The sequence below is a fragment of the Schistocerca piceifrons genome, chromosome 5, assembly GCF_021461385.2.
Source record: "Schistocerca piceifrons isolate TAMUIC-IGC-003096 chromosome 5, iqSchPice1.1, whole genome shotgun sequence".
Classification (NCBI taxonomy): Eukaryota; Metazoa; Arthropoda; class Insecta; order Orthoptera; family Acrididae; genus Schistocerca; species Schistocerca piceifrons.
The window spans coordinates 364,721,765-364,734,831 of NC_060142.1; the positions used below are offsets into that span (position 1 = coordinate 364,721,765).

At 42.2% G+C, this 13,067-nt stretch overlaps 1 protein-coding gene across 1 annotated transcript in view; it reads left to right on the top strand.

The window, feature by feature from the left end:
- LOC124798993 (regulator of G-protein signaling 7-binding protein-like) overlaps nucleotides 1-13,067 on the top strand; it is a 314,968-nt gene that overhangs the window by 273,485 nt on the left and 28,416 nt on the right. Inside the window, exon 3 of the mRNA XM_047262528.1 lies at nucleotides 8,323-8,459. Coding sequence (XP_047118484.1) covers nucleotides 8,323-8,459 — 137 coding nt within the window. The remainder of the gene's footprint in view (nucleotides 1-8,322; nucleotides 8,460-13,067) is intronic.

The window sequence follows — 13,067 nt, forward strand, 5'->3', positions numbered from 1 at the left end:
CTGAGGTTATCAGTCTCCTAGAACTTAGAACTACTTAAACCTAACTAACCTAAGGCCAGCACACACATCTATGCCCGAGGCAGGATTCGAATCTGCGACCGTAGCGGTCAGGCGGTTCCAGACTGTAGCGCCTGGAACCGTACGGCCACCTCGGCCGGCCGTACATTTATCCATTCAATCGTGATGTAATTGCGGACTCCAAAGTAAATAAATATTTATCTACACTGCCATTTAGCAGGATACACACTGCCGGACGCCGGCCATACTGACCATCTGCTCTAAACCTATGACGTACAGTTTGATGGAAAAATTCAGCTTCTGATGAATAAAAAGGGAAATTTAATGTTTGCCGTCATGTTGAAGATGAGGTCATTAGAGGCAGGGCATAAGCTCCAAAAGGATGAGGAGAAGAATGGCGCGGAAATCATCAATCTGTAAGAAGTACTTTCATACGTTTCAGCTTGTTGAACACGTTCGAAGTCTTCTGGTGTCTGTGCATAAACACATCCATTGGTTCCAACTAAGTCTTCTCCAAGCGGCATAGTTCAAGGTAAATGTGCTGTTACATCCTTTTGCAGTCAATTCAGACTAGCTCTCAGTTAATTTTGGAACTCTTGTTGAGGTCGTGTGCCTAGTAAGTAACTGACTATCGAGTTGGCTAGTAATCCGACCACTCCTTCTCGTTCAAAGAATTTGTTCCGGAATTCGGCTTAAGAGGTTTACCGAAACAACGAGAAACTTAAAAATGTATTTACGAGCTGATGTTTAATCTCTGCGAATTTATCGTCTTCAGTGCGTAGAGACTGCATTGAACCAGTAATCGGACTTTGTCGTGTAGCTAAGGCCAATTATCTCTGTAAAGTGCTACTTTTTCGTTGATCTTGTAGTAGCCTACGCTTCCTCTCGGTCAGAATCGTCGCTAAAACATTTAAATACTTTCTGGATTTACATAAGAAAAAGAAAAAAATTTTAGACTCCCGCTGTTCCTATCTTACTATTCATAACCAGTTTGCAGTGTCACGTATTGTACACAGACAAATAGACATTTACTACAAAATGGTATTCATTCTGTATTCGTAACAATACAGCGGAGGTGGTAAAGAAACTTTTGTAATTTAAATAAATTAACTGAATTTGTGTTCGAATTTTCAATGTTAAAAATAATATTATTAAACCACAGATGTAAGCACAAACAGAAACATCATATATGGCAACAGTAATATGTTTTACGCTGAACATGTCAGCCTCGGTCAACTGTACAACTAAGGTGATTAATAAGCTTCAATAATCGTCTAAGTGGTGCATCTGTAAAAGGTGTACTTTCAAACAAATTAATTATCTGAGATAATTACAGCTTCGTATTCGAAATACCAGAAGTGCAGAATCAGGCATAACGGAGTTCTGAAATGTATTTGGTGAACTAAATTAAAGAGTGCTTTGTCAAAAGCATATTTGGGAACTATTGAAGAACTTTGACCACCCTGATCCTAATATTCAAAAAAGAAACTAGAACCAGTATGCATAAGACGAGCGCTCTATAACCGATACCTTGCAAACAGAGTGCAAAGGACATAGATCAGCATTCAAAAGAAGTGAAATTTGGATATTTGTCAGGTAAAGGAAATACTCAGGATAGCATCTCAGGACCAACGTTGTTCTAAGTACTCGTCACTGACATTCTATGCAGTGTTTCACAGGCATAAAAATATTTCTTTTTCTGGTAGTAGCAACAGTGAGGTCGCAGACACAACTTCAGAATACTGAGCAGGGAAAGCAAATGAAGACGCCAATGAAACTGGTCAGTGGGTAATAACCTTTCATAGAACATAAAGAAACAGAAATAATAACAACTTAAATAAAGAAATACTGTCAAAATGAGTGTAGAGCATGATTTCGTAAATTAGACAGCAAACACAAAAGCATTAGTGAGGGATAAAGGTTAGAGATGAAACAGAATGATCGAATACACAGAGCCTGCCACGGTGGCCGAGCGGTTCTAGGCGCTCAGTCCGGAACCGCGCGACTGCTACGGTCGCAGGTTCGAATCCTGCCTCGGGCATGGATGTGTGTGATGTCCTTAGGTTAGTTAGGTTTAATTAGTTCTAAGTTCTAGGGGACTGATAACCACCGATGTTAAGTCCCATAGTGCTCAGAGCCCATCAGATACCCTGGTTTAGTGAGTACCTTCAATACATTATACACCTTGTCCTCTTATCTGTTTGTAAGTACCGTATCTTACGTAAATCCTATGGAACAATTTTCGTGGATTACAGACACTCAATAGAGACACAGTTTTTAGGTTAAAGAATAGAGGTGTGGGTGTAACAAATGAGACCCATTTTAATGATTTACTGAAGAGGTGAGAATAACTCTACCTCTGCCATTCGTCAAAGCATTATTAAGCATAAAAACTAGACTGAGAGTGTTGAAAGGGGGAGCCCGTTAGCTCCATACATAGTATAACTCTACCTATTAACGGATGACTCTGAGCACATCGTGTTAGAAACGGATGTTAGAAAACCACACTGCTCTCATTGTTACGCTGACGAAGAGTAGTTATCTTGGCCATGGGCATCAAAATCTGCAGGAGTTCTTGGTGCACCCCATTATACGTAACTCCCCCATACATTGAAAACTCCATCACCTGGCACTGAAGCGCACTGTTGTTAGGAACATAGAGCATCGAACTAAGCTGCTTCAGAAGCCGAAAATTTTTCCAGTGGAACCAGCCACCACGAAAATGCTTAAAACCACCTCCAGGTTTTACAGGCCAGTTCAAGGCTATCGTGCGAGCAAATCATCGCCGAAGAGAACAAAATATGAAGTTTATGTTTGTTGCTGACTGGTGAAACGTGTTACACCTGAAGGGCTGTCCCCAGCAAAAATACGGAAACTCATGATGGCCTTGTAAAATAATATAGAACTCGAACGCCCAGTGTATAAGACCAACGAGTGTGGTGATGGTAACAGCAGGCTGTGCGCACTATAGACCATTAATGCCTATGAATCACGGCAGGTTTTTGGGCCTACACCGTCCCAAGAAATTGGGAAACTATCGAGAACGGACACGTAACTGGATTCGGCAAACCCTGCCATGACATGGATCAGAGCATATTCTAACGATTCTATAACATCACATATATGTGACCAAATTATGCAGGAGGCAGGCAAACATTATTATAATAATCAGAAATTTTGCATTCAGGCTGACTGTAACTAAATGGAAGAAGACAGATATCAGGCAATGAATGACTTCAGTGTTAATATGATGCGTTTAGAAATTTATCCATAATTAGATATCCAAAAATGGTTCAAATGGCTCTGAGCACTATATGACTTAACTTCTGAGGTCATCAGTCGCCTAGAACTTAGAACTAATTAAACCTAACTAACCTAAGGACATCACACACATCCATGCCCAAGGCTGGATTCGAACCTGCGACCGTAGCGGTCGCTCGGTTCCAGACTGTAGCGCCTAGAACCGCACGGCCACTCCGGCCGGCTTAGATATCCAGGATCGATTGATGCATGTAAACATGGCGTTTCAAGTTCTTTGTTAAACAAAAAGTGTGTGAATGTTTGTTTCATATACAACTTGAAACACCTCTACGTGTAGCAATCGCTCATGGAAATGTGAAAACGAATAAATTCAGAAAATCATCATACAGGGTGACAATTATTGAACTACATGAAATAAAATCGTCGTGAATTCTGAACTGCTAACGTTAACATGTTCAAACAGTACGGTTGGCCGCGGGGCATGATGGAAGTTAGTATGTGCTGTATGGTTAGGTTAAGCAACGAAGCCCAGTTTCATTTGGAGGGGTTTGTCAATAAGCAAAACTGGCGCGTTTAGGCGACTGAGAATCCGTACTTAGCGATCGAGAAGTCTCTTCACCATCAACGGGTGACTGTGGTGTGCAATGTCCAATCACGGAATAATGGGTGTGACATTCCTTGATGGCATGGTGACAATCGAACTGTATTTGGTACTTGAAGATTTGGAAGATCATTTCATCCCCATTATTCCAAAATATCCCTGATTTCGATAAGAGGTGTTCATGTAAGACGGAGCTCGATCCTATCGAAACAGGAGAGTGTTTGATGTCCTGGAAGAGCACTTTGGGGGCCTCATTCTGGCTCTGGGGTACCCAGAGGCTACTGGCGTGGGCCTCGATTGGTTCAAATGGCTCTGAGTACTATGGGACTTAACTGCTGAGGTCATTAGTCCCCTAGAACTTAGAACTACTTAAACCTAACTAACCTAAGGACATCACACACATCCATGCCCGAGGCAAGATTCGAACCTGGGACCGTAGCGGTCGCGCGGTTCCAGTCTGTAGCGCCTAGAACCGCTCGTCCACCCCGGCCGGCCTCGATTGGTCACATTCCCCGGATATGAAAACATGCGACCCCTTTTTGTGGGGCTATATTAAAGACAAGGTGTACAGCAATATACGCAAAACCACTGCTGAGCTGAAAATAGCCGGTCAGGAGGTCATCGACAGAATCGTTTTCCGACATGCAGAATTTCGCTATTCGTCTACACCACATCATCGCTAATGATGGCAGACGTATCGAACAGATCACAACCTGAATCTGAATAGCTGTAGTGACGTTTACATGTTGAATAAAGTGTAAGTGTAACTGATTTACATTTTTTTCATGTAGTTTAATAATTGTAACCCTGTGTGAGCAAGAAAGACACTCGTTGCCTGATTTTTTACTTTTATCATTGGAATCAAGTCAACCTGAATTATTCTACAGTGTGTTCGGAATTTCCCGTTATAAACTTCTAGAGTTGAAGAGTGGAGTGAGCACATAATATTTTGAATAGAAATCCATGTCCGGAAACGTACCATTTCTGTTCTACGACGGTTTCGATGCAGATGTTTGACTTATCCACTTATGCTTGAGCAACTGAGTTAGCCGTCACGCAATACAATTATTAGGTAAGAATTCGGAAGGGAACACAGCGAAAGATCCATTTACCATTTAAGCATATTTGTTTGTATTAACACTTAAACGTTAAGTGTTTACATTATTCCAAAACAAAAGAGAACCCAACATGATGCACGAGCAGAACAGTGCTGATTCATTACAACAGTGGCTCGATGTGGCGGGCACCAACGTTGTTACAGACATTGTACCTACGAAGCACGTTCTGGTACACATTCTCCATACCATCTGGCGTCTCTTCAGTTTCTAGTGCAGTGGCCATAACTCGAGTCATTAGATCTTCCTCTATCGCTACAGGAGTCTCGTAAATTAAACTTTGCATACGACCCCACAAGAAGTAGTCCATAGGAGTTCAATTCGGTGATCACGGCGGCTCTGAGGTTGAACCACTTCGGCCTATCCATCTTCCAGCATATCGTATGTTGAGATGTCTCCGAACCGCACATGAAAAGTGAGGTGGTGCAGCCACATGTGAAACTACATTTTCTGACGCCTTTCAGTGGCACAGCTTTCAAGAACGTGTACCGTACGTTTTGTAGACAGATCAGGTATGCAGGACCAGCTAGCTTGAGTGGAAGCAGACACTACACATCTTAAATGAAACCGCCGTAGAACGGAAACGATATGTATATACATGGGTTCCTATTGAAAATATTATGTAATTACTCCATCTACATGTTCTAGGAGTTTGTAACGGGAATTTCTGAACACCCTGTAGATCATCATTGGACAGATTCTGGGAACTACCCACAATAGCAGTTTGATAGTGCCGGAACTCTAATGATTTTATCTCTGCAAGACCATACATCGTACACATACATTTTGCAGGGTAAAAATATTATTAACTGTTGCACTAGTAGTTCTGTCAATGACGATGTAGCGTGAGTCACACCTTACTTACGTTACCAAGAAATATAGACGATAAATTCAAGCCAATATTTTCTACAAAGAAGCAATACTGAAAAACAAACTTCGTAAGGAGATTAAAGAGGTAACTTACAACAAAGTTATCAAAAATGCATCTGAAGAGTGTCACTTAAATTGAACAGGTCTTCACGGGTTTGAGTCACTCAGAACGTTTTCGGACAGTGTTTTGTTCAGCTTTATTATTGTATTTTATAACCGAGGTGAGGGGGGAGGGGGGCGCTATTGAAAGCGGTAGCTGTGGCTCGGTGGTCTTTCACCAACCAGGCGTTGTGAATTGGCATGGCAGGGGGCCTGGACAGGACGAAAATTACTCCTGACATTCCACATTCGTTTACATATAAAATAAAATGGCCTTCCCTTCTAAAACTACCGGACAGTGACCTTATCCACAATCAGCACTTTTTCGAAACAGATGTGGACTGTTGAGGTGATAATGTACGTGACGGGACCATTTTCATGTCAAGTACTCACATTTTTCACAAGCAGGGTCTTTGCTGCAGGCACACCAGCATATGCACAAAGATCCCATAGTTCATCCGACACAGTGATAGATGGTGAGAAGCCAGTCCATTATCAGCTCTCAGTCTGTGAAAGACATGACTTGGATAAAGAATTTCTTAAGATGGACGTGCGTACCTTCAAATCGCTCCATGTTGAAATGTGACCGCGTATGTTATAGGTATCACATCTATGAGAGTTATGGCTGTTTTTATACAGTTGAGACAGTTGGTAAATTCAAACTACAAGGCTCATAATCCCTGCATTTGAAAGTCTTGATGGTGTATTCGGTAAACTATATGTTGCGGTTCTACACGTGCTCTACTGTTAAGCGTTCTTTAGAACACCAGAAATTTAATAATCATAGGCATTCGACCTCTCTGATGGGTCTTGACAGTAATATATTTTTGCAGATTTACTTAGTGGAATCGGTACTGTGTGCGGCCCCTTGTTGTGTTACTGCAATATTTCTCTTTCATAACAGGTAGGGCATGTGGTCGCAGAAGGTTCTATACATAGCTCTAGCGCATTGCTTGGTGTGAAAGCACGCACTTAAATTATTAAGATATTGATCAACACACTAGTAATGGGGGTGGTGCGTCACGCCACAGCGATTTCTGGATAGAGATGCAAACCGCAGGGTATTCGAAGAAGTGCTCGTCTAACATCAGTGGCCGAACACAACCTGTAGGAATCGTTGCAGACTGTTTGGTTTTAGTCAGTGCCAGTCTAGCGTAACCTTCTGCGACTTCTCTGTGAAAGAAAGAATCTGTGGGTAGGTCTTTTAATGCCTATCATAAAAAAATGACTTTCCTGCAAGCGTCTGTAAATGGCGTAAGTACTAAGATTTTGTACTGGTTTTCAAATTTATGTCAAATAATTTCATCAAAAAATGTTCAAATGTGTGTGAAATCTTATGGGACTTAACTGCTAAGGTCATCAGTCTCTAAGCTTACACCCTACTTGATCTAAATTATCCTAAGGACAAACACATACACACCCATGCCCGAGGGAGGACTCGAACCTCCGCCGGGATCAGCCGCACAGTCCATGACTGCAGCGCCTTAGACCGCTCGGCTAATTTCATCCGTTTCAGACTGTCAAAAAAATGGTTCAAATGGCTCTGAGTACTATGAGACTTAACTTCTGAGGTCATCAGTCCCCTAGAACTTAGAACTACTTAAACCTAACTAACCTAAGGACATCACACACATCCATGCCCGAGGCAGGATTCGAACCGGCGGCCGTAGCGGTAGCGCGGTTCCAGACTGAAGCGCCTAGAACCGCTCGGTCACACGGGCCGGCTTTCAGACTGTCGCTAAATACGTTCGACACCTTGGGGTGTCTGTCCATTCACACATCCACTGGTCCTAAACCCGTCTTCTCTGTGTGGCATAGCTCGAGAGAAATGTGCTGATCCATCGTTTTGCAATCCATTCAAACTAGCCCTCAACTGAATTGGGCAACCCTCGTTGTTGTGAGACAGTGCCACTCTGAACGAGGCTCCGTAGATGAGACTATCTGCCTAGTACGTAACTGTTTGTTGAGTTGGATAGCAACCCGACAACTTTTTTTCGTGACTAAATCTTCCTGTCGTAAGTTTCATCAACAGAGCCAGTGTAGAACCTAGAACAAGCCATGTCTCCGCAATATCCTTTCTTCCAGGAGTGCTAGTTCTGCAAGGTTCGCAGAAGAGCTTCTGTGAACTTTGGAAGGTAGGAGACGAGGTACTGGCGGAATTAAAGCTGTGAGGGCGGGGCGTGAGTCGTGCTTGGGTAGCTCAGTTGGTAGAGCACTTGCCCGTCAAAGGCAAAGGTCCCGAGTTCGAGTCTCGGCCCGGCACACAGTTTTAATCTGCCAGGAAGTTTCAGAGCCAGTGTAGTTATTTTTTGTTATTTCTAAATTCGCATACTGAATGTCATGGGTTTTCCGTTTCAGCGCTGTGGCGGAGGGCATCCCGGCAGACAACCCGCACCTGGTCCTGCTGTTCTTCATCTCGCAGCTGCTGCTGAGAGAGCTCGACAAGTGCCGACGGCTCGTGCAGGTGGTACCCATGGATATGTCCAGTCTGTATGGTGAGTTCACAGTGTGAATGAACTGACGACTAAGGAAAAATACGATCGACTTTTTTTTAGTGCCATATGCGTAGTGCTGTACTACAGAAGGGCAAATGAGCATGTGTGAATGAACTAGATTTCTGTATAGTTCAGTAAACGGGGACAAATTTTTCTATTCTTCTCATATCAAGCATACATTGATTCCCGCTGCATACAAAAGGAATGTAGTTCCCATCCCGATATTCACATTTGTGTTTCCCTCTGTGTCTCTAAATTTCATAAGAGAAACTCCTGACTAGGTCTGTAAAAGAAGGCACGGATGACTATCTTCGTTGTAGACATGGCTTTTTGTATTGTGGTCTGAAGATGAATGGAAACGCTCGAAACCAATTATCTGTTTTCCTGTAAGCAATCTTGACTTGTAAAGATTTTACAAAAAAACCATATTCACTGAAATAACAGATCACTATCTCCTCACGTACAGTGCCAGATAACTACAAGTTAAATAAGTATTCGATGTTAATAGATTTCTCTTCTTCAGGAACGCTTTTCTTGGCACTGCCAATCTACATTTTATGTCCACTATACTTCGGCCAAAATAGCAAAATAGAGTCCGTTTCCTGATTTAAATCCATCAGCATCACCTGTTTTAATTCGTCTGCATTCTATTATCCTTGTTTTGCTTTTGTTTATGTTCATCTTACATTCTTATTTCTAGACACTGTCCATTCCTTTCAAATGTTCATCCAATTCCTTTGCTGTCTGTGACAAACTTAAAATGCTATCGTAAAACCCTAAAGACCTTATTTCTTCTCCCTCTCCTCTCCTTTTCCAAATTTTTCCTTTACTGCTTGCCCAACGTTCACGTTGAATAATATCGGGGATAAGCTACAAATATGTCTCACTCCCTTCTCACCCACTGCTCCCCTTTCAAGCCCCTCGAATCTTTTAAATCCCACCTGCACTTTGAATAGCCTTTATAACCTTTCACTCCTTCCAATTTAGCTCTGATATGTTTAGAATTTCCGTGTATTCCCATCTAAATCGTCAAAAACTCTCCCCAAATCTAAGAAAGGTATAAACGTAGGTTTTCCTTTCCGTGACGTATCTTCTAAGATGAGTCGTAGTGTCAATATTGCCAAGCATGTTTCTCCGGAATTGAAACTCAACTTCCACAATGTCGCCTTCTACCATTTTACCCATTCTTCTGTAAACAATTCTTGTTAATACCTTGCAGCCGTGACTTATTTCTCTGAACTGGCAGTTCGGTAATATGCACACCTGTCAGCATCTACTTTCTTTGGAATTTAAGGTATTACATTCTTCTTGAAATCTCAGGCTATTTTGCCTGCTTTATTCATCTTTCACAATAGGTAGAATAGTTTCGTCATGGCTGACTCATCCAAGGCTATTAGTAGTTGGAATGTCGTCTGTTCCAGGGGCCTTGTTTCGAATTGGGTTCTCCTGTGGCCAGTCAAATTCTTCTCGCAGTGTCATAGCTCCTGTCTCATCTTACCTAGATCCCTTTAACTTTCTATAACAATGCCTTAAATTTCATTTCCCTTGCATAGCCCAACTACATTTTGTTCCCCTTTTCAACTTTCCCTTCTTCGCTTAGTACTGGTTTTCCTTCTGAGCTCTTGATATTCATACAGCTGCTTTTCTTTTCGCCATACGTCTCTTTGAACTCCATACAGGCGGTATTTTCTTTCCCCTACTTATATATGCGTCTGTATAAATACATTTGTCCGCCAGACATTCCTGCTTAGCCATTTTACACTTCTACATCTACATCCATACTCCGCAAGCCACCTGACGGTGTGTGACGGAGGGTACTTTGAGTACCTCTATCGGTTCACCCTTCCATTCCAGTCTCGTATTGTTCGTGGAAAGAAAGATTGTCGGTAATCCTGTGTGTGGGCTCTAATCTCTCTGATTTTATCCTCATGGTCTCTTCGCGAGATATACGTAGGAGGGAGCAATATACTGCTTGACTCCTCGGTGAAGGAATGTTCTCGAAACTTCAACAAAAGCCCGTACCGAGCTACTGAGCGTCTCTCCTGCAGAGTCCTCCACTGGAGCTTATCTATCATCTCCGTAACGCTCTCGCGATTACTGAACGATCCCGTAACGAAGCGCGCTGCTCTCCGTTGGATCTTCTCTAACTGTTCTATCAACCCTATCTGGTACGGATCCCACACTGGTGAGCAATATTCAAGCAGTGGGTGAACAAGTGTACTGTAACCTACTTCCTTTGTTTTCGGATTGCATGTCCTTAGGATTCTTCCAATGAATCTCAGTCTGGCATGTGCCTTACCGGCGGTCAACATTATATGATCATTCCATTTTAAATCACTCCTAGTGCCTACTCCCAGATAATTTATGGAATTAACTGCTTCCAGTTGCTGACCTGCTATATTGTAGCTAAATGATCAGGGATCTTTCTTTCTATGTATTCGCAGCACATTACACTTTTCTACATTGAGATTCAACTGCTATTCCCTGCACCCACTTCCCATCAATCTCATTTTTTAAACATTTGTATTCCTCTTCGCCTGCTTCATTTTCTGGATGTTTATATTCTCTCGTTTGCTCAATTAAATTCAGTATCTCCTGTGATATCCAAGTATCTCTGCCACGTCTTATCTTTCTGCTCCTATTTGATCCTCCATTGCCTTCACTATTTCATCTCTCAAAGCTACCTTTTCGTCTTCTGCTGTATGCTTTTCGCCTGTTTCAGTCAATCGCTTCCTAATAATCTCTCTGATATGTCATCTCCTTTTTTACTACCTTCTCAATTTCTTCAGTCTTAATTTACAGTTCATAACCAATTAACTGTCGTCAGAGTCCACGTCTGCCCCTGGAAATGTCTTACAGTTTAAAATCTGGTTCTGACACCTCTCACTTATGATTATATTATCATTCTGAACCTTACGATGTCTCCCGGTCTCTTTCACATATAGAATCTTCTTTAACGATTCTTAAGCCAAGTCTCTTTTTATAAACTCTGATAGGCCATAAGTAAAAGACAAGCATGGACACAGAGTTATTTTATTACTAAAAGTAACAAAAACATGTGGTTACTTTTCGACATAATCCATGTAATTAGTGAGGCATTTGTCTTATCTATGGAAATTGCCGTCAGTGATTTGAAATGAGTCCTGATCTTGTTTCGAAGCTCCTCATTACTTTAGAACTGTTTCCCTCCTAGCCATTTCTTCAGTTCAAGGAAAAACTGAAGTCACAGGTGATCGAAAGTGTTTCATTGAAATTTCTAAAGGAATCACTGGGTTTCGCTAGCACTATGAGGACAGGTATTTTCACCATCAGACAAGTTCCCCATGACTTTTGCTTTGAATGTTTCTCCATACGCTCGGCTCATTCTTCGAACAATTTCTGCCGCGCTACTCCCTTCTGCTTGCAGTAAACGAATAACACTTCGACATTGGCACTTGTCGTGATAATCAATTGAGGCGGCAAAGTGTATGTGACAGCAGCTGAGCACGGACTGAGGTCTTGAAATTAGCAGTGAGTGTGAATGGTTCTGGAGATGAACGGTCACCTGCTGCGCAAACCACCCGCCTGCCGCTTATCGGGCGTTCTTGCTGTGCTATCGAAGGTTAGAAGAAAAGACCCTCGTACTATAATCCATGGCTTCACAATTGATATCAAGCTTTCCATGTCGTATCGCTTCATCACAAACCTTGACTGCACTGCATAAAAGCGTGTATAGACCGCGATTTTGTGGCGACTTCTCTTAACGAATCTGATTGTATATACAATATCCAACCGCGTCATTCGCAAAATATAAGTTATATCATTTTGGTGAGAAATCTCTCTTACCATTTTATGGTGAGATATGGGTACGACCACAATCTTTTCCTTTAATTTGCATTTGTTGACACTTCTTTAAGACCAGCTCAAAAATAAACCAACAAATCGATAGGACCAGTCTCGTGGGTGTCCTAGAGGAAACATCGTCAGGACACAAAGGTAATCATACTTCTTGCTGACAGGGGGCCATCAGTCGTGTTTCTACACAAAACTAATTACATGGAAGTGATGATGACTGTCTTCAAAGATCCGGTGCACAAAAAAATTTACTGAGATCTAGGATTCGCTGTCACAAGTAAAAAGTGGCTTAAACACAAAACATAGTACATAGACACTGACAGTTCTGCAACAGAGTACATTGTTGCCACATTACCAATGACATCATCATGTATGACATTATATGCTGTTTCCATATTTCCTCCCTCTCTTCCTCTCCCCCTGTCCACAGCTCGTGGTCTAGTAGCTAGAGTTGATGCATCTGGATCACGGGGTCCCAGGTTCGATTCCTGGCCGGATTGGGGAATTTCTGTGCCCAGTGACTGGGTGTTTGTGTTGTCATCATCATTTCATCACCATCATCATCATCATCATTTGTGACAATGGCTAGATTGGATTGTGTAAAAATTGGACTGTGTATAAATTGGGACTTCGTACGAGCGCTGATGACCACGCAGTTGAGCGCCCCACAAACCAAACGTCATTATCATCAATATCATCGGCCTCTCCCCCTCCCTCCTGCCCCCTCTGACATAGGCCAATTGCCCTGACGTTTTCTCCCTCCAGTCTAGTCTA